This window comes from Propithecus coquereli, unplaced genomic scaffold (genome assembly GCF_000956105.1).
Source record: "Propithecus coquereli isolate 6110/MARCELLA unplaced genomic scaffold, Pcoq_1.0 Scaffold279, whole genome shotgun sequence".
NCBI lineage: Eukaryota > Metazoa > Chordata > Mammalia > Primates > Indriidae > Propithecus > Propithecus coquereli.
In genome coordinates this window covers 970,606-996,774 of record NW_012148385.1, presented here as the reverse complement: position 1 = coordinate 996,774, position 26,169 = coordinate 970,606, and the positions used below count along the sequence as shown (strand labels likewise).

General features: G+C 42.6%; 1 protein-coding gene across 1 annotated transcript in view; it reads left to right on the top strand.

Annotated features, from left to right (window-relative positions):
* Positions 1-7,541: 7,541 nt before the first annotated feature.
* STAT1 (signal transducer and activator of transcription 1, 91kDa) overlaps positions 7,542-26,169 on the top strand; it is a 44,786-nt gene continuing 26,158 nt past the window's right edge. The window contains exons 1-10 of the mRNA XM_012647931.1: positions 7,542-7,773; positions 8,109-8,263; positions 11,050-11,178; positions 11,953-12,097; positions 12,991-13,089; positions 19,453-19,542; positions 20,907-20,985; positions 22,037-22,128; positions 22,344-22,495; positions 24,766-24,924. Of these exons, the coding sequence (XP_012503385.1) occupies positions 11,051-11,178; positions 11,953-12,097; positions 12,991-13,089; positions 19,453-19,542; positions 20,907-20,985; positions 22,037-22,128; positions 22,344-22,495; positions 24,766-24,924 (944 nt within the window). The 5' untranslated portion in view covers positions 7,542-7,773; positions 8,109-8,263; position 11,050. The remainder of the gene's footprint in view (positions 7,774-8,108; positions 8,264-11,049; positions 11,179-11,952; positions 12,098-12,990; positions 13,090-19,452; positions 19,543-20,906; positions 20,986-22,036; positions 22,129-22,343; positions 22,496-24,765; positions 24,925-26,169) is intronic.

Sequence of the window (26,169 nt, the reverse complement as noted above, 5' to 3'; positions counted from 1 at the left end):
GAAGTGGCATTTTCATAAAGATCCTTTAGAGAACTGTTTCAGAATACATATGCTCATTATTCTCTTCCTCTGCAATTATGGCTCAATAGGTCTTACGGCCACTGCTGAGGTTTGGATGCTGAATTAACCTATGAGTCTTGATTCCAGTGTTGGTCAATGATGCTCATTTATTCATCCATTCAAAAATATTTTTGAGGACTACTCTGTATCAGGTATGCCTTTCTCCACCAGGGTTTCTCATCTGAACCACATGACACAAAAAGTGATTTGCTTGATTATTATCTCAGTTCCGCCAAGGATGGTATATAGTGCCATTCTGGATATATAGGGAGAAGGCAATTCATTACACATATTGATGCCTTGGGGCATTAGGTTTAATTTTCATGGAACCTCAGATGACAAAGGCTGTAACACAGCACAAAGTCCCTCCTGTGGTGAACTTATACTCTGGTGAGGAGACATGAAAACAGACAAGCAAATAATAAATAGGAACAGATTTAGGAAATGCTATGAGGATTGTAAATGTTATACAGAGTCACTGGAAAAAGTGACCAATGAGGGTGTCTCTAAGGCGATGATGACTGAGCTGAGACCTAAAGAATAGGATGGGGCTAGTCCATGAATACAGACAGGAAAACAGCATCCACAAAGAACAGTATATGGAGGCGCAGGACTCAGGCAGGTAAAAACTTGGGACATTTGAGGAACAGAAAGCCCAAGGGTATGGAGGGAGCCTAGAGAAGTATAAGATGAGCAAGAGAGGTAGGCGAGATCAAATTAAGTAGGGCCCTGTAGGGAAAGCTAAGAGCTCTGGATTTTACTGTAAATGCTATAGGAAGCCAGCAGAGGCTTTTAAGCAGCGTGGTGGTGTTATAAAACTTGTTTCTTCATTACAGTGAAGTTTTCATTTATTTTAAGTGGACATCTAACAAGGTTCCTATGAAAGAAATGCCCCCAAATTCCCCACCTAGGGCTGGCTTCCACAGGGCAGAACACTCAGAAGGGTTCCATGCTTGGTTTAATGCCTTCCTGTTGACTTCTTGAAATTCTTAGTTAAGTTTTCAATAAGGGACCCCATATTTTCATTTTGCACTAGGCCTTGCAATTTATATAGCTGGTTCTGTATTCTCATTCTAACGGGAAAAAACGCTTCCATGCTCATTGTGGGATTTATGTGAACTGCACATTAGGGTCGTGTTTGTGTGCAGCCGTGGGGGGCTGGTCCTCACTCTCACGAGTCCAGAGGGTGTGGGCCAGTAAGGTAGTTCCCTCACACACTGGAGATCCTAGGTGGGTGCATAGCTCACCCTAAGACAGTAGAGCCACTTAAGAGTAGGCAAGCGGAGCCCAAAGAAACCCGGTCTTTGTACCTCCCAAAACCATTAAATCACAAAAATAGCAGGCCGGGCCTAAACTATTTTTCTTGGGCCACTCAGACATTCAAAATCATTGTCCAATGACTAAGCTACTCTCTCCATTATACTTCTCCCACGCTCCTGTATAATCACAACTGAGAAGGCAGAGGCCTAGAAGACTCCAGAAAAAAGCAACAAGAGTCTGGCAGAGCTAACAAAAGGACAGCTGAACAAACAGCTCCCCACCCCTACCCCCGTTTTAAGGGCAGTCAAGCTGGGTGACAGTCAAGATCTGAGTTAGTGCGCTTGCAGATCGTGTAGATGGTGAAGTGACAGGCGGGAGGAGGGACGTTTCCGGGCCAACGGAGGGAAGAGTATGTGGATGTGGGATGGGTAAGGTTTCCAGAAACTTAGGTACAGAAATCAGGAAACGTTTCCCCTCATTCCGTCTAAAGTTAATGGGCACCCACCCTCGCCCGCCTTTCGTCTCATGCACGAGTGGCACTCCCGCGTGTGGAAGGCGTGGACCGGCGTCTGGGCAACCCCGTCCAGCGGGAGGATCCGCGGTCCCGGAGGGGTCGCGGCCATGTCCGGCAACACGCTGACGGAGGCGTCAGTCAGCGGGAAAGCCCGGCCCGCGCCTGCGCACTGCTCCCTCCTGCTCTGACTTTGCTTTTCGATTTCCTCTCAGTCCCGCTCCTTCTCGCTCTGGGGCTATTTCCCCGAAAGCACGTGGGGCGGCTCTTCCGAGCAGCTGCGTCCCTCCCGCCGCGCGCCGGCCGGCTGTTGTGGAAACTTTCCAGCGCCGGCGCAGTCTCGGAGCGCCGCTCTCGCCGTGCCCCACGGCTCGCGCGCCGAAGTCTTCCTGAGGGGTTTTTGAAGACGAATGGAATAGTGGGAATAGTGCTCCTTGTAGTCATTCAAAAAAACATTATATAGAAGTAATTCACCACCCAGAAGCGTTTTAGAATATTTTCCCTCCTCCTTTCTGTTTACATTTATTTACATTTTTATATGCTATTACAATAATAGGATAATATTGTATATTTTCTATTCATTTTCTTTTAACTGTATACTTGGGGTACTTTCTGATGTAATTACATAATCTTTGAAAGCATAACTTTGATATTCTTTTATATGAATTGTGCTTTAATTTGTTGATTGCAAAAATTGGTTGTTTCTGATTTTTCACTACTACAAATGAAGCTGCAGTGAACACCCTTGTGTATAAATATTTCGCCCATCTGGTCATCTCCTTATAGCGGATTTCTAAGTCCAAGAATATAGTTAAAACTTCTGGGAAGTGACTATGTTCTCTATAATTGTCAATAGAATTCTGGTCAATGTGCCACTTTTAGTTAATGTAAAGAACATGCCTTGCTTACATATGGTCATTTTCCTAAAAGTATTCATAACTTTCCCTCATATTGGGGTGAAATATGTCACGTACATACTACAATTTTTGTTCAAACCCTGATACATACCCCTGCATTTTAATCAGCTGCTAGGTAGGAGACCTCCTCTGCTTATTAACTTAGAAGAAAATAACACACACCAAGACAAGTAAATGACTGTACAAAACCCAAATCCAGAAAACTACAAAGAATTTTAGAAATCCTTTATTTCAATTTCATTATGTTACAGATGAACAAAAATGGCTTATACTGATGAAGTGACATTCTCAGGGTTGCATAGTAGCAAGGTTTACAGTTGGAAAGGGGGGAGGGCTAAGGAAGCATTGACTGGTATTTTTAGAAATTTCTACTATAAGATATTTAGGTTATAGCATTACTACCAATATTAGAAAAATGTGGCTAAAATGCAGTATGGTAACTGGGAGGAGAGGGATGTTTCTAAACATATTACTACAGATTCGGTCATTGGATTTGTAGCTGCCATTTTGAAACAGATCAAGGCTGTAGAGAGAGAACACTGAAGTTTTTTTATGGGGCTGTGGTGAGGACACAAAGTTCTCTTCGGGGATGAGCGACCTCAGGTGAAATACTTGTGGTGGGGGAAGGGCAATAGGCAGGTTCCACTTGAGAAAATCTGTTTTAGAATTCAGTCCTAGGATGCTTTGCTTCCCCCCATAAGATCTATTTCAGTGATCTGTTGCTACATAACAAAGCCAAACGATTCCCAAAGTTCAGTGGGGTAAAACAACAACTACTTATCATTGCCTGTGAGTCTGGGATAGGCTAAGCAGTTCAGTTCATTTGGGTCAGGCCTACTTTATCTTGCCTGGGCGCTCTCACATATCTGAGGCCTACTCTCAGATGACTGCACTGACTTAGCTGCGGTCTATGTGGTCTCTCACCCTGCAGCCAGCAGCCAGCTAGCAACTGGTCATGGACTGGTCATGGACGCTGAGGGGGGTTCTGGGAGTGGAGTATGTAAAGCCTCTTGAGGCCTACGTTCCAAATGACACGATGTCACATCTGCTGCATAATATTGGTCAAAGCAAGTCACAAGGCAGCCTAGATTCAAGGGATGGGGAAATAGTCTCCACCTCTTGCTGGAAGCAGCTACGGTCATATTATAAAGGGCTGTAGATAACAGAGAGGGGAATAATGTAGCCATTACTGTAAATAATTTACCAGAAGATCCTTCCTAATTTCATATAATGAGACCTATGTGACTGATAATATCTTTTGCCTTGGCTTGTAGGCTGCATTGTATTGTTCGTATTTCTAGTTATTGTAGATATTTCTGCTATAAGTTGCTTTAAGTGCTTTGTGCAACAAGTCAGATATGACTAATGAAATACATGCAACTGGGTGATTGAGGAATAAAAGAACAGGTCTCTCCTTTTCTCCAAGCAAAAATACATTTCTTCCAAATGGGAATGATTTTTAAGTCCTTCCACTGTAACATGTGAGTTTATGGGTTACTCTGGTGCTTTCAATTACTCATCATATCATGTGTTTTCTAGACTCCTCCTTAGCCTTAACTTTCCTTTGACTATGCACCAGTTCAGGGATGGCAAATAGTAAATTTCATCTTACCTGCTGTTTCTAAGTGATTGCTAATGGCCATTTGTTGCTCTTTTCTTTTAAATCCAAAACAAGTCTTTGCATTTATTGCTTTAAATTTTATCCCAGTTGGTTTCAGCCTAGCAGTATCCTAGCCTGTTAGAATATTTAGATAAGTTAAAATTTTGACTTAGCAGTGGCTACCTGAGGCATGCCATCTCCTGGCACAGGGAAGGAACACACAAGGACAAGCTGATCACAAAGAACATGGAAAGTTTCAGGTTAGATGGTATGTACGTTATAACTGCTCACATTCCTTTAGCCAGAGCAAGTTACATGGCTAAGGCCAGAGTCAGCAATACAGAGGTATACTCTACCCTTAGTGAACCATGGCAATGGGTGAGAAAGGAAAGAATAAATTGGAAAATAATACAATCTACCAAACACAGTATTGGCTATTTTTTCTAGTTTTGTATCTCTTGCAAATTTGACATTGTTGATATAGAGATATAGCTTTCCAAGCTGTTATAAGGTGGCCATCACACATTTGGATCTATCAATTTCTGGATCTCTAGCTTTCTGTTTTGTTTTGTTTTTTGGTTTGATTACTTTTTAAAGCAGCCAATATGTTAAACAGTAACACAAAAAATACATATAGTTTGCCCTTTAGGAACTTGGAATCTTGAGGGACTAAGGCTTGGACACTTCAAAAACCATAATATAAGGGAGTGTGTGGCTATTGTCAAAATAAATAGAGACACTTATAATGTCATATTAGTTCAGAGACAAGACTGATTGCTACAGATTGAGCTGGTAATAGAAAGGGAATATAGGATTTTGGCTGGGCTTTAAAAGTTAGGTAAGAATTCGGTAAGTGAAGAGAGTAAGGGGCAGGACTAGCCATTTAGTATGTGCAAAGGGGCAGAAATCAGGAAATTAGAAGCATGAGGTGGGGAAGAGGGGGCTGGAGCTAGAGGCATTTAGCTGGGTAATGGGATACTGGGAGACAAGGTTGGAAGGAAGGGGAGGGACATTTTGTAGAAAATCCCGACTAGCAGACATTTATGTTTGCCAAAAATGTAAGGAGAGTTGTTAAGGCTTTCCAGCAGGGAATGACTATATCAACGTGGGGTTCTGGGGAATTTAATCTGGCAAATATAGAAGAGGAGAAAGAGACAGGAAACAGGTAGTCTACCTAGAGTCTATGTCTACCTTCATTCCAGTTCTGAAGTGCTGAGGGCCTATAGCAGGGGATTGTTAGTAATGGTAAAACAAGAGGATAAAACATAGGGAAGGACGCAGCCATAGAACTTGATGATCCAAATTAGGATTTGGAGTGCCAAATCATCCTACTTGCAGATGTTAGGATTTTTTAATTCCTTCATCAATATTTAAGCTATTCTCTGTGTAAGTTTTATAGTACCAGCAAAAAAAAAAAAATATTTTGAATGTTATCTACCCTCCCTAGAGTTAGCGCTTCTCAGAGAACAATAAAAGCTTGTCTTGGTCCTTAGGACAGGTGACTAAGAGCAAAACAGCCCTTTCTGGTGGCCTGGCATCTTTTTGCACAGAAGGCTGGTTTTACTGCTATGTTGGTACCAGAATCATTGCTATTATCAGCTCAGTACTGGCTTTGTGAGGGTGCATATGTGACAAGAAGATACACCATATAGATGGGAAAAACAGAAAACTATAATGCACACACATATAGGCATATCCCTGGGAAATTATTTAGATCCTTCTCCTACCCAGTTGCCTTATCATTCAATACTTGACTCAAATCCCATCTACTTGAAGGAACCAATTGGTTTTATGGGCATACATTGTAAGAACATCTAATCTACTCTGGCCTCAGCGACTACCTGGGCAAGTGACATCTAAACTGAGATTTTAAGCTAAGACCTGAAAGATGAGTTAGCCAGCAAAGAAGCTGGGGGAGGGCAATGTTGGCTCAAGGGGTTTTCCAAACAGACAGCTGCTGGTGAGAAGGCCCTGAGTTTGGGGAAAGAGTTTGGCTTATTTGAAGAACTAAAATGCTGAAGTAAGCAAAGGAAAGAGTGGCACAAGATGGAATTAGGGAAGGCAATAGGGGAACCAGGGCTTTATAAGCTGTATTAAGAAATTTGAATTTTATAAATAAGAGCAAAGAAAAGCCATCGTAGGATTTTTCAAGTTGGCAAAGAACACAATCTGCTTTACAATTAAAAAAAAATCACTCAAACTACTGTATGGAGAATGGAGTAAAAGGGAGTTAAGAGCAGAAGCGTGGTGGCCATTTGGGAATCTACTGCAACAATCCAAATGAGGGAAAAGTGGAGCAGCAGAAGAGATAGAGTGAAGGAAACGAGACTTGTAAAATATTTAGGAGGAAGGATCAACAAGGCCTGAGGATCAGGTGTGGGAAGTGAAGGAGAAGGCAATGTCAAAGACGACTCCTAGGCATCTGGCATGCACCATTTCTAGAAAGAGAGCAGGTTTCAGGAGAAAAAGGGTAAGTTTAGTTCTGAACAGTTTGTAGAGATCACCAAACATCCAAGCAGAGAGTCATGTGGGGGCTGTACGTATGGGTGTGAAGCTCGGAGGAGAGGTGTGAATAGATATGCATTTAGGAGTCCCCCATCTGGAAAAAATAGAAGCTGTGGGAGAGGTCATCACAGCACAGCGTGAGAAGCTTAGGCCAAGAAGCAGTCCGAGGTCCGGGCCCTGACAACACTTTACGTGAAATGCTTGGTAGTGGGGGTGTTGGCAATGGAGAACGAACACAGGGGAGAAGGTGTAGGAAGAAGCAAGGAAGGTGTCATCATGACCAAGGAAAAAAGTGTTTCAGAAATGGAGGCGTCAACTGCACCGAACGTTTCTGAGCGGTCAAGTACAGCGAGGATGGAAAACGTCCCTTGGGCTTAGCACCATGGAGGTCAGTTGTGAAACTGAGCTGCTGGAATGACAACGCCCCCAACTGTCCTCTGCCTGGGTTCTCAGTGACGGGGCTAAGGCAGGGATCTCCAAGTTGGGGCTTCTGCAAACACAGAACTTCCTTTTAGTTGTTCTCTAAAATATGTAAACAGAACCTGCAGTCAGCCGCGTAGACACTCACCGGGCTTCCGGTCACCAGGCCTCCGGGCCCGCCAGAAGGGGTAGGAAGCCCCGGGCGCGCAGGCCAACAGCGGCCGGCGGGGGGAGGCGGCGGCGCCCGCGGAACAGCCGCGTCCGATTGGCTGAGCCGGCCGCCGCCCGTGATTGGTGGAGGCGGAAGGAGGCTGGGCGCCCGGGATTGCCTTTTTTCTGGCCTGAGACTTTCGATTTCCTGTGCATAGCCGGCGGAGGGGCTCGGCTGCACCCGGGGGATCGCACCTGTCAGACCCCAGACCGAGCGGAGGCAACCCGGCGTCCCGGGAGAGTCTGCACCGCCGCGCCCCCGCCTACCTCTTCCGGATCCTGCGCGCACAGTGAGTGGCCGTGAAGTTCTGGGTGCCGGGGGTGGGACGCGCCGGAACTGGGCCCCCCGGGACCGTACAGCTGGACTCCGAGCGAGGACGGGCTTTTGGTGCTGACCAGCGAATCCATGATCCCTAAGAGAGAACTCATCCTAGTATCCCAGGTGCAAGCAAGGCCACCTGTTTGCGGTGATGGCACTGCTCTGCACGGTTGCCCCTGCCAGAGTGCTCTGGCAGTGAAATAGGATTGCCTATCCCCTCCCCGAGACACCGCAACTTCCCGTTCACCTTCACTTTCCCCCCTTTTTGCCCCTTTCCATCACTGTCACGTTTTCTTCTTTTCGCAGAAAGTTTCATTTGTCGTGTGCCATCTTCGAGAGCTGTCTAGGTTAGACGCTCCCTCTGTGTGCATGCAACCTCAACAGACTTGGCACCTAACGTGCTGTGTGTAGCTGCTGCTTTGGTTGAACCTCTCGCCCCTCGCTGGGTCACAACGTGGCAGGTCAGTAAATGTTCATGAAAACGAATGAATGAGTACATGACTTTGGATTCTTAACTGTGTAGTTTAAGGATGGAGATTAATGTCTTCCTGGAATTTAAAAGTGGTATGTAGTTCCTGCAAAACCCAATATAATACAATTACTCTTTTAAAAAAATTCTGACCAGTACTGAAGAGTTCTGGGATAGGTATGTACATGTATGGTTGATTGTCTTGGAATGCTATTTGTATAGAATAGAGAGAGAGTTTTTTTAATGGGACAGGAATGAGACTTGAACCTCCAGCACAATCCATTGTGCAACCATTGCTTAATGAGGGTGCTGGATTCACACTTGTGGGATCATAATACGGTTTGATTTCTATTTCTAATTCCATCTGAAATATACAAGATTTCAATGGAACAATTGAGTTGTGTTATCCAGCACATACTATCTGCACGGCACCATCCAAGGTCCGTGTTAAAAAGAAAAACACCCACTTCTAGCCCTCTAGACCTTATATCACAGATCTTTACAAGGAAGGCTGGAACTGATCCAGGATGCAATGGGTAAGTCTCAGACAGCCTTATGGAAGAAGGGACATTTATATCTAGCTTTGAATGCTGTAGGATTTAGAGAGACAGAAATTTGTGGAGAAGCTGTTTGCAAGGGCAAGTAGCAATTGGAGCAAAGCAGAAATGTCGGTCGCAGTGGAAGAAACAGTAAATAATTTTGTGACTGGGTTGCTTTGTTGATGGTTGAAGACTTGGGAGGTGGAGTGGAAATCAACCTAAGAATGGACAAACTAGCATTTTTGCTCAGGAGAGCGAGGTGGTCCAACCTGTGTGCAGCAGAGGCTGGGTTGGGAAGATACAGTATTGGAGACAGGGAGGCAGGTCTTGGGACTGGGGAGGAAGGAATCAACCCTAATTTGGGTTTAAGCCAGGTGATTGGGGATGGTCATGCCACTCCCTATTACTAGCCCAATCTTCTTGAGATGACAAGATTGATTTGCATGTTCTATACCAGGTGCTGTGTATGTACTAGCTCATCCAGTCTTAGCTACCAGCCACCTTGTCGATAGTGAGTTGCTTGCCTTCACTTGGCAAGTGAGAGGCTGACAGTCCAGCATGTTTGCTTTAGGTCCATCCTTATTAAACACCTAGCAGAGAGGGAGAGAGCCGCAGATTTGGAGGCTTCCTCCCAGGTAAAATAAATTTGAGGCAAAAAATCAAATTGCCACAGCAGGAGTGCCAAGGGGATGGCCTTGGGTCCATTTCTACTGGTATTTTTGATGGTAACTAGCTTTATAGTCCAGACATTTTCCTCACCCTCCTTTGGAAGGACATTCGTGGAGTAGGTATAACTTCATGCCTGCATATATGTGCTCAAAAACAAGGATGCATACACATTCTTACAGTGCCTTGCTTGAAAATCCAGACCCCTTCTTCAGAGATGTGGCAGGACAAGATTCACTTGTATCCACTCTGAATGTTGTCAGCAATGTGCTGATATAAATCCTAAGTTGTAGCTGGGCGAGGTGGCTCATGCCTGTAATCCTAGCACTCAGGGAGGCCGAGGATTACTTGAGCTCCCAAGTTTGAGACCAGCCTGAGCAAGAGTGAGACCCCATCTCTACTAAAAGCAGAAAAATTAGTTGCGTATTTTGGTGCGCACCTACAGTACCAGCTTCTCCGGAAGCTGAGGCAAGAGGATTGCTTGAGCCCAGGAATTTGAGGTTGCAGTGAGCTACGATGATGCCAGGGCAACAGAGTGAGACTCTGTCTCAAACAAACAAAAAAAAGGAAATTGAATCCCCCTCCTCATTTATTAAAAATTAAACAATAAGAAAGTAAAATTAAATCCTAAGTTATATAGCAGCCATGGGTAGCTTTTCATTTTCCTAATGGATTTTAGAACTTCCTTTAATCAGGTTTTTGTTATAATTTTTAATCTTCAGGATCATTTTTTAAATATTGACCTAACAGTTATCCAAAGAGTTAAATATGACTTTATTCTTCCAAATTACATTTAATAATGTTATTTCAATCTTTAAAAATCATTACTGAGATTTAAGACTTCTTTGTGCTAGATTTACTGTTTGTAGTATACAAGGAAAAAAATACCTCTTTTTAAATGAGTATAGCAAAATAACTGATTTTACCATATGAATCATAAAATGTAACGTAACAGCTTAAAATTCTTTGAGTTGAATTACAAACGTACTGTAATTTGTAGGAGAGCAGTTTTGGGAGAGTTCTTGTGATTTATCTTAAAGCAAATCTAATTAAAATAATGTTTTCCATTTATTTGATAAAAATGGAAATTCATTTTAAAGACATTCATTGGATACCTACTATGTGCTTGACATTGTTCTAGGGATACCACAGTGAACAGAATCCCCCCAAATTCTTCCCTTCATGTGGTAAAAACAGGCAATAATCAAAATAAAAAAGAAAATATGTGGTAGGTCAGGTGGTGGTAAGTGGAGAAAATACATGAGAGAAGGGGAATAGAGTTTTCCAGGGTGGGAGGTGGTTGCAATTTAAGCAAGAGGGCTAGAGAAGGCTGCCCTGATATGTTGACAATTGAGCAAAGACTCAAAGAAGTGTTTCCTGGAGGGGAAAAAAATGTTGACCCCCAAATTCAGTTAAAAACAGACTTTAGAATATAAATGCCATTTAAATAATGTGTTTCAGGGAAAAACTATGTGTTGGATTAAGCAAGATATTTAAAAGCAACATGATGCTAGAAAGGCTTTCTTTGGAGCTGTGGTCATCCATTGGTGATATATGTTCTTTTTCGCTGTAGGATGTCTCAGTGGTATGAACTTCAGCAACTTGACTCCAAATTCCTGGAGCAGGTTCACCAGCTTTATGATGACAATTTTCCCATGGAAATCAGACAATACCTAGCACAGTGGCTAGAAAAGCAAGACTGGTAAGGAAAACTCACGAGACAAAGAAGTTTACACTTTAAAAATACTTGATTAAGTGACGTGGAGCCGTGTTCACTGGAAGATAAATCTCATCAAAGGCCATTGGGATTAGCTGTTGCAAAAAAGTTTGTTGATTTGAAAAACGGCATGTGTCTACAAAGCTAAATATGGTAGCCATTAAGGACTTTTGTGTAGTTTTGTCAAATTTAACGTACAGTATGTACTCCTGAATGCTTTGGACAAATAAAATAATACTGACTCCAGTTATTTTCCAACTTAGGATCCAGGCTATAGATCCTGCTCCAGGAATTTGGAGTCAGGCTATAGAAAGAAGTAATTTAAAAGAAATAATTAAAGCCAAATTATGGTAAAACATGGATTAGAAATCTGAAAAAGGTAGTAAAATGAAGGCAGTATCTCTTAAAAGTGATGTGTTCTACTTTAAAATTTGCTGATTTCAAAAATTTTAAATGTCCTGGAAGTATTTGCCATAGAAAGTAAAGGCCCTTGTTGATTTTTTTCTCCCTCCAGAGATAATCACTGTGAACAGTTTTGTGCACAGTCTCTTAGAATTCTAGATTTTTTTTCATACTAATTGCACAGAATAGGAAGACTGTATGAACTGCTGCTAAAAGCAATGTCAGTTTTAGAAGAAGAAAATTAAACCTAAGAAAACACCTAGATTATTTTTAATAATTTCAGTAAGGAAACCAATGTTTGTTCTGTCTGTTTTAAGAAGTATTTAGAGTGAAATGTGTAAATTTTAAATCTCATAGGGAACACGCTGCCAATGATGTTTCATTTGCCACCACCCGTTTTCACGACCTCCTGTCACAGCTGGATGATCAATATAGTCGCTTTTCTTTGGAGAATAATTTTTTGTTGCAGCATAACATAAGGAAAAGCAAGCGTAATCTTCAGGTATGACTCAGTTTTTGTGTTTTAGTTGAAATATTCTCGTGTTTACTTAGGACAGTTTTCTTCATTCAATAAATACTATTGATCACACACTCATTGGTATTTAGAGACATTATAGAGACTGTAAATAAACCCTCTTTATGTGGCTAATAGTTATAGCATAAGTAAAATAAAATATCAATTTGTTTTATGAACACAAGGAATTTTCAGGTGTGACATCTGTTAGGTGTCAGTAATTCTGAGAGAAATAGAATGCTTCGTTTTACTAAATACTACTGACATTTAAACCAAAGAAAAGGGCTACATTTCAAGAGCAGTGAGCCATAGTTACAGATTAAAACTCCAAGGAATGTTAGAGATCAGTTAGGTTTAGGTACTTGGTATATAGGTGAGGAATAAGCCTGGAACTGTCTAAATTTGACTTCTCTAATGGAGTCAGGTGACTTTCGGAACTAACCTCCACCTTGCCTTGCTTCTGGTGGAGTTGCCTTCCTTGGAAAGAGAAAGTCAAAGGAAGATCAAACATGAGAGAACATACAACAATATTTTAGGAATTCTTCAAACATACTTTTAGCATGCCATTGGCCTGGCTACTGTATTTATTTCCATATTAACAGAGGTGAAAGCTATCATTTTCTTGTTTCATACAACACAACCAGACTTTTCACTGTAGGTGATTTCACTGTAGGTGATTGGAAGCTTTTATTCCTTTCCTTTTTAAATATAATTTGTGAAAGGAATATTTTGATTTTAACAAAAAATAGTTTACATAGAATTTAATAGATGAGAGATGTGGTTTCTCAGGGAATATAAACAAATTCATTTCAATTTATAATACATAATGGTTTAAACATTCTGAATTTTAATTCATTTTTATTCTAACCATCCAAATCTAGGATAATTTTCAGGAAGACCCAATCCTGATGTCTATGATCATCTGTAACTGTCTGAAGGAGGAGAGGAAGATTTTAGAAAATGCCCAGAGGTTTAATCAGGTACTTTTTTCTAATAGAATACTAAAAATTATAATAACATTAAAATTTGGTCATTCATTCAACAAATATTATTGAGGACCAGTTGAAGGCAATGGTAAATATCCCTCTGATTTTATGGCCCCAAGAAGTGGGGAAAATAAGATTTAGAGATTCTATAGAAACCGGCTTTAAGGAAGACCCTAATCTAATAAGATTAAGTTCTAGTGAGGAGAGAGACAACACATAAACAAGGTACTTCCAGGTAGTTTTAAGTGCTATGAAGACAACATGCCAAGTTCATAGAGTAACTGGGGGATGGGATTGTTTCTTTAGATAAGGGTCAGGAAACTCCTCTGAGCTGCTGGACATTGGAGGGTTCTTGTGGCAGTCCAAGAAAGACACTTGTGCTTGGTAGAATCAGTGGAACTTGGAAGAAGGGGACAGAACCAGGTTATGTTTTGGGTGTGATGCCATTTGGGCTTATATTGAAACATCAGTTGTGGGAGTGAGAAAGTGAAAAGTTAAGAATGGCTCTACAGTTGTGACTTGCGTCACTTGGGGACTGGTAATGCTGTTCATGGAGCTGGGAAGGTGGGGAAGGGAGCAGGGTTAGGGTTTTTGCAGGGCACAGAAGGTTTTGGGGGAGAAGAAGAGATGGATGGGAAATGCAAGGGTTTTGTTTTGAACAAGATTGAGATACCTACTAAATATTCAAGACGTCCAAGCAGTCAATGAGTCAGAGTCATACTAGTGTCAAGATTTTGGTCATGGTGTTACTAATTCCGATACAAACCCCACTGGCAGTCAGGGGTCAGCAGTTTCTTGAGCAATGGGGTGGTAGGAACAACCCAGTAGGCAGGCAATGTGAAACCACTGTGGTGTGGGTTATTCTGGCTAAGACCATTCTAGTACGTTGGGGAAATGCATCCTGCATGTATTTCACTAACAAATAACTAACCAAGTGAGCTGTGCAGCAGTGGGGAGGGAGAGTTTAAATAGTGGTGAATGTTGTTCTCCATGCACTGCCTGAACATTTGTCCAGTCCTTGTTTATCTGGCCCAGTCTTTACTTATCTGTCACTTCCCCAGGCATTTACTTCCCATCTCCCTGTCAAACTGAAAGCACCTCGCTGAACTAGGCATGTAAAGATAGGTATCGTTTGTCCGAATTCAAGTTGGCTAGTTCATCTGGTTCCCAGCCTAGCCAACAAAGGTGTCTGTCGGCGCTGGAGAAAAGCTGGCTGTGTTGTCTCCTCTGAGAGGTGTGTCTGTCTCCAGCCTGGCACCCACCTGGGAGGTTTTCAGCAGGAAATTCTGATTATGTGGAACTTTGATCCCAACAGAAGTACATGATGAGCCTTCTGTGTATTTCAGATAGACTTGAGAGGACAGCCAGGGCAGAGACATGCAGAAGGACAACCTGTCCATCTTTGCCCCCAGGGCTGTCGCTCCTCACATCTGGCCTCCTCCCTCCATTGCAGGCAGAGGAGGTGGTCTCTCCTCTCCCATATCTGCCCCATCCCCTGGCTGTTCTTTGGGTCTTGGACGCTTACCAGCTTTTGAGCTCCCTCCCCATTCAAAATGTAGGTCATCTCGGAAGAGGTTCATTTTGAGCCTATCAGAGGACACTTGGGTTATCAGACAACATCCTTGCAAGGGTTTCTCGGGGTGTGAGGGAAGATTCTAGGTGTCTGGAGGTGTCAGGGAATGGGAAGAGGCACAGTAGGTACCTCCCTTCCAAAGTTAGCCAGCCTACTACCGCCAGGCAATTTGGACACATCTTTGCCTTTCCCCCCTTGTTGAAGTAACTGCATTTTATTAATAGTCATGCAGCCGGGTGAGGTGGCTTGTGCTTGTAATACACTCATCTACTTGGGAGGCTGAGGTGGGAGGATTGCTTGAGGCCAGGAGTTTGAGACCAACCTGGGCAATGTCGTGAGACCCTGTCTCTAAAAAATTGTTTAAAAACTAGCTAGGTGTGGTGGTGTGCTTCTGTATTTCTAGCTGCTTGGGAGGCCAAGGTGGAAGGATTGCTGGAGGCCAAGAGTTCTTGGCTGTGGTGGGCTATGATTGTGCCACTGCACTTCAGCCTGGGAGTCAGAGCCAGACTTTGTCTCTGGGGGAACAAAAAAGTACGGTCATACGGTCATGCGTCCCTTAACAACAAAGATACAATCTGAGAAACACATCATTAGGTGATTGTGTCATTGTGCAAACTTCATAGAGTGCACTTACACAAACATAGATGGTACAGACTGCACACCTAGGATGTATGTATGCCGTAGCCTGTTGCTGCTAGGCTCCAAACCTGTCCAGCATGTTACTCTGCTGAACACTGTAGGCGATAGTAGCGCACTGGTAACTGTTTGTGTATCTAAACATCAAAAAGGTACGATAAAAATGTGGTATAAATGATAAAAATTGGTACACCTGTATAGGGCCGCTCCATTATAATCTTATGGGGCCACTGTCACATATGTGGTCTGTTGTTACCTGAAACATGGACGCATGTCTGTATCTTCTATTTATGCTGAAGTGTGTATGTATGAAATGATGTCTGGTATTTGCTTTGAAATAATCCAGTTTTGGGACTGAAGGATTAAGAACATGGATGAAACAAGGGTGTCTACAGATTAATTGTTGAAACCACATGATAGGTACATGAAGATTCAACAGATTCAACAAGTTCAAAACGGGCAAAATTCTGAGTCAGTTCTGTTAGTTGAGAGAACACAGAATCCTGTAGACAGCTGAGAAAGGATAGTATTGTTCCCATTATTTTTTGTTTAATAGAAGAGCTTTTAGAAAATATATTTAAGAGAATATTATATTAATACATACTCTAGTAGACTTCAAATGTATGCTGCCTTATAGCACACTAAACTTCTCTTTTTCTTTTTTTTTTTCTTTCTTTCTTTCTTTCTTTTTTAGCAAAAAAGTTAATTACATGTATGGACAAAATTTAGGTCCACTGGGTCCACAGAAGTGGTGATCATTTCTTTCAGACATGAAGTGGATTCTAGGCTTCCCCTTGCTGTTCCATCTTTGTAATTTTAAGCAATAATAGAGTTACCATATGCTGAGTGTTTCAGGCCTTGTGCTAAGCACTTTATAAACATTACTTCAGTTGAATAAATGCTTTCAAAACTGTCGTTGAAAGTAAGTATTGTTATTCCCATTTTACAGATGAGAAAACTAAGGTTTAGAGGTCAAGTCCTTTGCTCAAAGCCACAGAGTTAATGAGGAGTGGCTTTGGAATTAAACCTGGAATTGTCTGACTCTAAAACCCGTTCACTGAGAAGTCACTCATCAGTTTTCTCATCTGTGGGATGGGCTGTGAGGGTGTTCTGCCTGGGCCTTGTCACACCCAGGGAGTGTCCTTACTTGGACAACTACTCATTCAGTTAAAGAGAACAGCCTTCCTGAGCATATTTTTCTTTGATCTAGGGTCTGTGAATAACTAAGTTCCAATTAAAACCCGCTAAACAAGGTCTCTAGAGGCACAGGTGTGAAATGAGAAAGTAAGAGTAGATGGCAGCTGAGGTCCCTTCCCACTGTAACGTTTGATGTGCCTATGGTTTCAATACCCCTGGTTGGCAGAACGTCAAAAAGTTAAAGACTCCCCCTGAAAGTGGTGTCAGTATCAGAAGTGTAGAGTGGTCTTAGTGATGTTATTTTTTGAGGACGCGCTGTTACAGAACCAGCTAAGCAGCTCCTTAACAGGAGACAGGGGTAGGGTAGAGGGATGCACGGATGAGTGAGAGGAAGGAGTAAGAGAAACACCGAAGGGTTAGAGTGACTTGGGTGGATGCTGCCCAGGTTTGAAGCCGGAGTTCTTAGGTCTGTGCCACGGTTCCCAGGGCTTTCCAGCAAGCATCTCCCCATAAGTCAGCAGGAAGGGAATCTGGAGCTGGGAGTGCAGCTGCATTCTTACAGTCGTGACTGTTTCTGTCCCTTTCACCGAACTAAGCCTTGACAGTTTGGGAGGGGACTGGGAAGTCAGGATCCTCCAGTGGCCTGGTTCAGTGTGTGTATGTAGTGTCCCAGCTGTTATAGAGCCCACAGGACATGGTGTCCACATCCAGCTAGCTTAAAAGTAGATGACAGCACAGATTTCCCTGCACAGGCAGAAAGCCTCATATGGAACTACTCAAAGTGACAGCTTATTCTGAACGACCAGAAGCCCCTTTTATCGTGTAGTGACATGTGGCACCTGGGACTAACTGAGGATACTAATAATTTTCATGTATTTCTACTGTACACTTTCAAATTGATGTAATTCGCATACTTTGACCGTCTGCTATTCCAGAGTATATAAAATGAAGGAAAACTGTCTACGAAGAGAATAACTCTGATTACCTAACTTTGATAAAGGTAGCACAAAAAAGAAAGTTATAGACCGATCTTACTTATGAATATCAATGTAAAAAGTCCTAAATAAGATATTAGGGATCAGAATTGAATACTGTGTTAAGAAAATACTACATCATGACCAAGTAGGATTTATTACAGGTTACAAGGGTAGACCATGGGAAATTACATTAATTACAAGGGAAATCCATTAATGTAATTTGCTAAATTAACGGATATAAGGAGAAGAAGCATTTTCTCCATTGGTAACGAAAAGTTCTGGCAAAATCCAACATCCATTGCCAATAAAACAGTCAATAAGATAGGAATTGATGGATACCTGCTTAACATACTAAAATACATATCTCTTGGTTCTAGAGACAGTCTCTTACTTAACTGGGAAAACTCCAGTAAGTCAGAAGCATGCCAGGGATGCCGTTTCCACTGCTGTTTAACATCACATTGGTGGTATTGGCCAATGCAGTTAGACAGGAGAAAACCATTAGAAACATAAAAATTAAAAACAATATCATAAAGATAGTAGCTCCCCCACAGTAAGTAATAATTTTAATGTGATACCAATAAAAATACCAATAAGTTGTTTTCTAGAGCTATACAAATTATTCTGAAATTCCTATGAAAAGTTAATATGATAATAATAGCAACGAGACTTCTCAAAAAGTAGAGTAATGAAATGAAACTAGCCCTCCTAGATATGCTATAAATCCTCTATAGTTTAACATGGTTCAGAGGTTCAGGCTTGTGAATAAACAGACCAATGGGAAAGAAGAGAAAAATCTAGAAGTAAACCCAGGTACATATAGAAATTTATGTGATAAAGGTGGCAGCTCAAAGCATTGGAGAAAATAATGGACTTTTCACTAAATGTTGCTAAGACAAATGGATAGCCACTTGGAAAAAAGTAAAAATTGGGTCCATACTTTACACTAAATACAAGAATAAACTTCAAATATATCAGAGATTTAGAAGTAACAACAACAAAAAAATGAAACCATGCAAGTGCTAGGGGAAAAAAATGAGTGAATTTTATAATCTGTCAGTAGGGAAAGACTTTCTGATATGAGAGAAAATCCAGGGCATAAAAACATAAAAGACTGATAAATTTGAACGTATAAAAACACCCACATAGCATCTATGCTGTGTAGAATACTATGTAAGACAGGTTAACTGGCACAGTTTTTGCCATGTGGGGGCTTTAACTAAACAAAAATAATATCTTTCTAGATCCTAATCTCTATGAAACAGGGACCATCTTGTTCACCACTCTAACACCTGGGCCTAAAACATCGCCTGACATTTACTTAGTACCTAGTAGGTTTATGCTAATGAATAAATCAGGCTACGCCTTGTATAATGAACAAATAGACACTATCATGTCTGAGTCTTCTGATTATCAAAATTAAGGACCGAGGACTCCCAGGCGAATCTGGGTTTATATTCCTTATTGGATTTATAGCAGCAAATTTTCATTGACACCCTTAATGGCATGCTTTTCAATTTCAATATATTTCTGAATCACCTGGGATCCTATTAAAAATGGGTTTCTGCTTCAGTAATCAGATTAACACCCAAGATTCTGCATTTCCAATAAGCTCCAAGGTGGTAAGATACTGCTGGCCTGGGGACCACACTTTGAACTGGAGGCTTAAAAATAAATAAGGACAAGATTACTAAGAGTAAATCTGGTATATAGAATTTGAGAAACTCTGAAATAAATTCCCATGCAATACCATGCAGCTGTATGAATTAATGGAAACTTCTAAAAATACTGTTTATTTGAGGCATGAACTGAGCCTAGTCTTTCTGTAGCCTTGTTACCAGTTTGCCAGCATTTTCCAGGGCCTGAGGAACTGAGCTATTTCTTGTTGACACACAAGTGGGAAGCTGGTAGTAAGTTTTGGAAGGTCTGAGCGGTAGGTGGGGCACAGGGTATGGGCTTGACTTCGGAGGTGTAACCAGCAAGTAAACACACCCGAGAGGATGATGGTTGTTAATCATGCCCCTCCCATTACAGGCCCAGTCGGGGAATATTCAGAGCACTGTAATGTTGGACAAACAGAAGGAGCTTGACAGCAAAGTCAGAAATGTGAAGGACAAAGTTATGGTGAGTACTGAGTAAACACACACATTTATTCTGAAACTTCATAGGGGAAGAAGGGTTTCATTCACTTTGGGTGTATGTCTAGTAACTGAATTCAGTCTTTAACTAAGTTGAGAAGAAAAATTTTGCTGATGTTCCAAACATAAGTAAACAAATAGGTAAAACCAATGACCAGAGAGACTTTTTTATGGCCCCTGTTATAACCGCCAAAGAGCTTATCTTTTTCTTCCTTGCAAGATCATGCAGTCAGTATTGACTTTGCCCCATTGCCCAGGAAACTAGATGTTGCTGCTCTTGATAGGCCTTTATGTCCACACCTCTCAAATCAGGGTGTTCCTGGGTTACACAGAGCCCCAGATAGATGTGGCCCATTTTCCTCAAGCACCTGCTTTATTCTAACAAAAAATATTTCATTGAAAGAAATTCTGGTACATTCCTGATTGAAATAAGACAACCACAACAATTTTTAAGATAAAACTTCCAAGGCAGTTCATGGAAGCAGAGGGCTGCTCCGGCATCCTTGTTGGCATGTTGTTCACCCTCTCCACCGTTAGGGCTGTTTTGGGGAAGAGATTGAGGAATTCTGCTTCACATGAGGCCAATACTTCACAAAGGCCTTCTGGCCAAGGGGTGCCGTCCTCTGTGGGTCTCTGTGTAGCACCAGCATGGCCTTGGCTTCTGTGCTGCTGGCAGCATCTTTCCAAACTTTGGATTCTTTGGAGCAACTTTATCCTGCGGCCTCCTAGGGAAACACTCTATTAAAGTAGAAACCAAGTGGGCCCAGTCCAGAAATAGCCATGGAAATCCAGAGAAGACTATGTCGAAATGTGACCAAATCCCAGACAAATGAGGCTTGTTTGTAAGAATGAACATACAATTTATTGTCCAGATCAAGATGGATTTGAGTGACTAAGAGGGCACTGTTAATAATTACACCAGGATAGCAGGTTAAAACAGGACCACCCCAGTTACACAGGGAAGGTTACCCTTCTTATTTGTAAGAAATGAGATTTCCCACAAACTTGTTTTTTCCTGCCGTGTGCTTCACAATGGAGTTGTTAAATCATATCTCAGAGGCAGTATTGAAAATGATGAGGAAGAATCAAAATGTAGGCCCTGAAACCAAGTGATGACATGCAAGTCAGTTTGAGAATTATGTATTTTCTTTTTTAAAAAACTTACTATGTACTCATTGATGAAATAGAAATTATTCCATTTATGTGATTAGAATTTTGCACGTCTAATCCATCTTTGAGGGAACTGGAATTGTTCCCTGTTTCTCTGGGTTCTATAGAAGCAATACCGTTTCCTAAGAGGCTTTAGAAGGTGACAATCAGTGGAAAATGTGTCTGTGTCTTTATTTGTAGTGTATAGAACATGAAATCAAGAGCCTAGAAGATTTACAAGATGAATATGACTTTAAATGCAAAACCTTACAGAACAGAGGTAAGAGTTAGCAATTAAAGCAGTGCCCATTGGCTAGAATTTTCTGTGTTCACACTAGATAATGAAGATGATTTCTCCTTTAGATTTTTAGGTATTTTATGCCTCTGAATGCTAGTCTTGGCTTCTTGGTTATCCAGGCCAGTGTTTCTCAACCTTAGTGCTGTTGACATTTTGGGCCAGATAATTCTTTGCCGTGGGGACTGTCCTGCATTTATAGACTACGGGACAACATCCCTGACTTCTACCCACCAGATGCCAGTAGCACTACCCAGTAACCCCTGTAATGACAACCAAAACTGTCTCCGGACATTGCCAGATGTCCCCTGGGGGTCACCCCAGTTGATAACCACCAGTTTTGTGTTATTCATCTGATTTCTCACGCATAGCCCACTGGTCAACACAGGTTGATAGATACGTGGCACTCCCCTGCCCTGATACCTACAGTTCCTTCAGACATTCCAGGTCCACGTATATACGCTACAGATAAGCTCAGCATTTTTCTCGTGTTTTAAAGCAGTTTCACTCTATTTTGTTGTTGCTTGTTTGTAATGAATGCAGCAACTGAAAATAACCCACAAATGTGCATCGTATAGAACACACAGGGTGCTGCTGTTACCCTGGTAACCGAGACTATCAGTAGTATTTGGGTAAAAAGAATGAGAAACTGGAACCTTAGCTGCTAGTTCCTAATCATCTACTTCTCTTTCAAAGCCCCGGATATGCTTTGCATACGTTTTTTTAACTGAGGTTTTGAATTTTGTCATTTATATTCATTCAGGTAATATTCTGAAAGTAACTGAAGTCACAGATAGTGCTGTTTGCAATTTACATGGGTCACTGCGAACAAGTACAAAAGTTTCAGTGTGTTCAGTTTTTATACTTGGGATATTTTTTCTGGTTTTGTTCAATAATGATTGAAAAAACCAAACTTTGACCTATCACTAGATAGCATTTGTGTCATATTTTTCCTAAATTTATGTGGATCTTAGCTTTAGTTGGTTTTGTATTCTTTATATAAATATATTTATCTGCTGTCTCTCCCAATTCACAGAACACGATACCAATGGTGTGGCAAAGAATGAACAGAAACAAGAACAGCTGCTAATCCAGAAGATGTATTTAATGCTTGACAATAAAAGAAAGGTAGTGATTTACTTTCTAGAATAGCATGTTGCTTTTGTCATAGGCTATAAACAATGGACTTGGACTTTAGAACAGAGGAATAATTATTTTTATAACCACTTGGCTTGGAGCCCCAGTTGAGCATGAAAGGATAGTTGTTTTGCTTTCAAAAAATTCTTTAAAATTCAGTGATTAAAAATGAATTTATTTCCCTTTGTTTCTTCCTCTCCATTTAGGAGGTAGTTCACAAAATAATAGAGTTGTTGAACATCACTGAGCTCACCCAGAACGCCCTGATTAACAACGAGCTGGTGGAGTGGAAACAGCGGCAGCAGAGCGCCTGCATTGGGGGACCGCCCAACGCTTGCCTCGATCAACTCCAGAACTGGTGAGATTCTCCACGGCGGAAAACCGGCAGCCGCACGGCTGACCACGTAAACTCATAAAGTGCACCTTTGAGCTGTTAGTTGAATGGACCCTGTCAAAACTTTAAAGTCTGACATAGTGCAGCTTCTGTTTACTCCGGACACACTCACTGGGAAAGTGTAGCGTTGTTCACGACTGTCGCCACGTCCAGCCATGTCTGCTTGGTTTAGAGCACTCCTTTACTGTAGGGTGTGTCATTTGACTGTGTGGGACACCAGCAATGTGGCCGTTAACTTAATGCTTTTAACAACCTGCATCCTAATGTGTTATTGAAAACAAAATAGCTTCAGACATTTGCTAGGCCATTTATTCAGTCATCCATGCAGTAATACTTACTGAGTGCCTGCTGTGTGCCAGGCACTGTGCTGGGACCTAGGTGCATAAGGATGAGTGATTCTGGTCCTTGCCAATAAGCACTTCTCAGCATGGAGGAGCGATGGCCGTGGTAATAATCCTGTGCAGTGAGGGGTTCCAGGAGCCCTGGCATCCGTCAGAGTTCCGCAGAGGAAGCGGCCTTGCGCTGGCTGTTGAGAGTGAATAGGAGCGCCCGTGCGGCGGGGAGTGGGAGTCCTTGGCAACGGAGAGAGCAGCATGTACAAAGGCACAGGACCCGCAGGGACTGTGTACCGGGTGCCTGGAGAGTGGGGGGCCAGGGGGAGATGAGAAGGAAAGTAGATGTGGTAAGAGACACTGGAGCCCCATGGCGGAGGTCTCAGCACCAGCTGCTATGGCGGACTTTATCCAGCGGCAGTGCTGAGCCACGGCAGGCGTTTCTCTTAAGCAGGGTGTCCCTCTCTTTGATTTTTATTTAGAAAGGTCACTGTGGCCACAGTCTGGCGGATAGAATAGAGACAGAAAGGCCAATTGGGATACTATTTGTGTGTTAGTGCAGTCCAGGTAAGAGGCGAACTTGGGATTGGGCAGAGAGGACAGAAGACGTGGGATCACGGAGTGAGTAGGAGAGGATGGTGGCCTGGGACAGTTGCCAGGGGGACCAAGGACTAGAGATCTGGGGAGGTTATTTTCTGCATTGCTGATTTTAAAAAATTTGTAATTAATACTCAGCCATTTATTGTTATTCTGTGAATTGTCTGTACGTACCCCAAATTTCCCAAGCAGTGCTTCCCAGCCCAGTGTGCCCCAATGTGCCTCGAGAGATACTGGTCCCCAAGCCTTCCAGGTGGCCAGGGAGGCTCTGGGGTGTCTGGGGCCCCCTAGTGGTCACTGTAGACCACATGCGCCTCTCCCAAGGGACACAGATGCCTTCCAGTGTTCCCTCTGTGCTGTCTAAGGGTTGCCGTTTTCTATGTGCCTGCCACAAATCGAACAGAGTTGGGGACACTGGGTTAGAAGTTTTTCTGGAACTCACCTGACTACCATTATCCTGCCTTCTGTCATGGCAAAGGGCTGTTCTCTCAGTTGCTCTGAACTGGTTTCAAGGAGTGAAACCAAGAAATGACATAGATGTTTTCCCCCTGGGAGAAGACGTTTTGTAATACTTTCCTCTGTCATTATTGCCGGTGAATAAAACACACAGCCCCAGCATGGCTTGGCTCAGAGCCTGTGTTACCGTTAGCAGTTGACTGACTGGAAGGAAGGAAGAACGTAAAAGCAATCGCTAGGTTTACTCATTGGCTTTTGAGGGTCCAGACTGAACCTATTGCCCTCTCCTTGCAGTTGAATGAACAGTAATCTTCGTTCCCTCCCCACCGCCTTGCTCTGTGGCCTCAAGGCTGCTCCCTGGGCTCCTTCCTCTGCGCAGCATCTGACAGTCCCATGAGGCACCAGCAGCTCACGCCACTGTCTTGACATAAAACCTGCAGTGGCTCCTCACTGCCTCTTGCGTCACCTGAAGGCACCTGTCTTGCTGTGTCCCCTGCTGCTGGCCTCTTTGCCCTGCCCCTTTTAAATCCCACTTACCTGAAAAGTCAGTTGAAGGCACAGATCACCTAGGAGCCCCACCCCCGCCCATCTCTCCTTACACAGACCTCAGGAGTGTGCAGAGGTTGTTGGTCGAGGACGTCATTGTTCGGTAGGTGTTAGCTTTTTGTCCCCAGATAACTCAGCTCATTAGCACTGGCACAAGCCTTGTTTCCCCCCATTTCTCCCTGTAGGGCAGAGTGCGGTGACGTGGGTGACATCCTGTGTTTCCTGTGACCACTTGTTGGTTTCTGTGCTTCTCTGTGATGCAGGCTGTTTCTCACTGGGACACCGTGTCTTGTACCTTCCCAGGTTCACCATAGTTGCGGAGAGTCTGCAGCAAGTTCGTCAACAGCTTAAAAAGCTGGAGGAATTGGAGCAGAAATACACCTACGATCACGACCCTATCACAAAAAACAAACAAGTGTTATGGGACCGCACCTTCAGCCTGTTCCAGCAGCTCATTCAGAGGTAACTTGAGGGGCACTGATTTGCACCTTCAGTAATTATTTTATGTAAAGGAACATTTAGCAGTAATTCAGATAATTTAGAAGGTTTTAATAGCTTTTTATATGACAATTTTTATGTGACAATTGACTCTTACCAAATTCCTTGTTTGTGGCAATGGCCCTCCACTCTATGGCCGCCTGGGCTGGAAATTGCAGTAACTTTTTACACCCCCCTTCCCCCTGTGGCCGGCCTATGCGGAGGCTTAGCGCGTCTAATGAGGTTTGTCCTTCCCTTCCCATGCTGTGGCCTCATCACATCTTGGGCTCTCGAATCCTCATTTTTGAACTCTAGTTCTCAATCAGTCCCCGTCTGCAGCCCCCTCTGGCCTACGCCGTGTGACCTCCGTTCTTCCCAGAGCAGAGTTCCAGTCTGGTTCGTCACTGCCTGCCGATTCAAGCGGCGTCCCTCATCTAGGCGTTCATAGCCTGGACCCAGCTGGCCACTCCACGCTTCGTGCCCACACATACCCCGTTTCCAGGACGCTTGCCCTCTTGCTGTCTCCTGGGCCCAGCTGCACACCTACTTCTCCGTGCCCCCCTGGGACGTTTCCCCCACCTCAAAGCAGCCTTTTCTTGCGCCTACTTTCAAAATTGTATCCTCCTGAAAGTTTCAGCTTGTATCTCACCATGAAATCTTCCCAAAGTTCCCAAAAAGATGTTATCTCCCCTCCAGGCTTACCTAGTTCTTTCCTCATTCCTTGGCCACTCCGCCTTTTATCGTATAGTTGTTTATGCATTTCTGTTATTTTTGTTGAAAACTGTAAGGTTCTGGAAGGCAGAGACATGCCTTTGTCACTCTTCCCCCAGCAGGGCCTAGCACAGTGTCTTGTAAACAGTAGGTGTTCCAAAGATGCTTAGTAGATAAATAAATGTCACTAAGTGGAAGTCCTCTTATATTTACAATGTATTTATATTGTAAGGTTTGTTTGTCTGTTTTGCTTTTTATGTTAACGTAATAAAAATGTACGTGGTTCCCTGTGGCCAATGTCCAAACAAGAATGTTTGTATGTTGGGTTTTGAAAAATGAAGAACATTCCCTTGGGTTATTGAGGCAAATTTTATTTTTAATGATGATTTATAAGTGAATATGATCAAATTCAGGGTTTTCCTTGTTGAATGGTTTCACAGATCATTATAATTACCCTGTTTTTGTTAAGTGTAAATTAGGTTTGGGGATTTCTTTACTAACTTGAAAACATCACTTTGT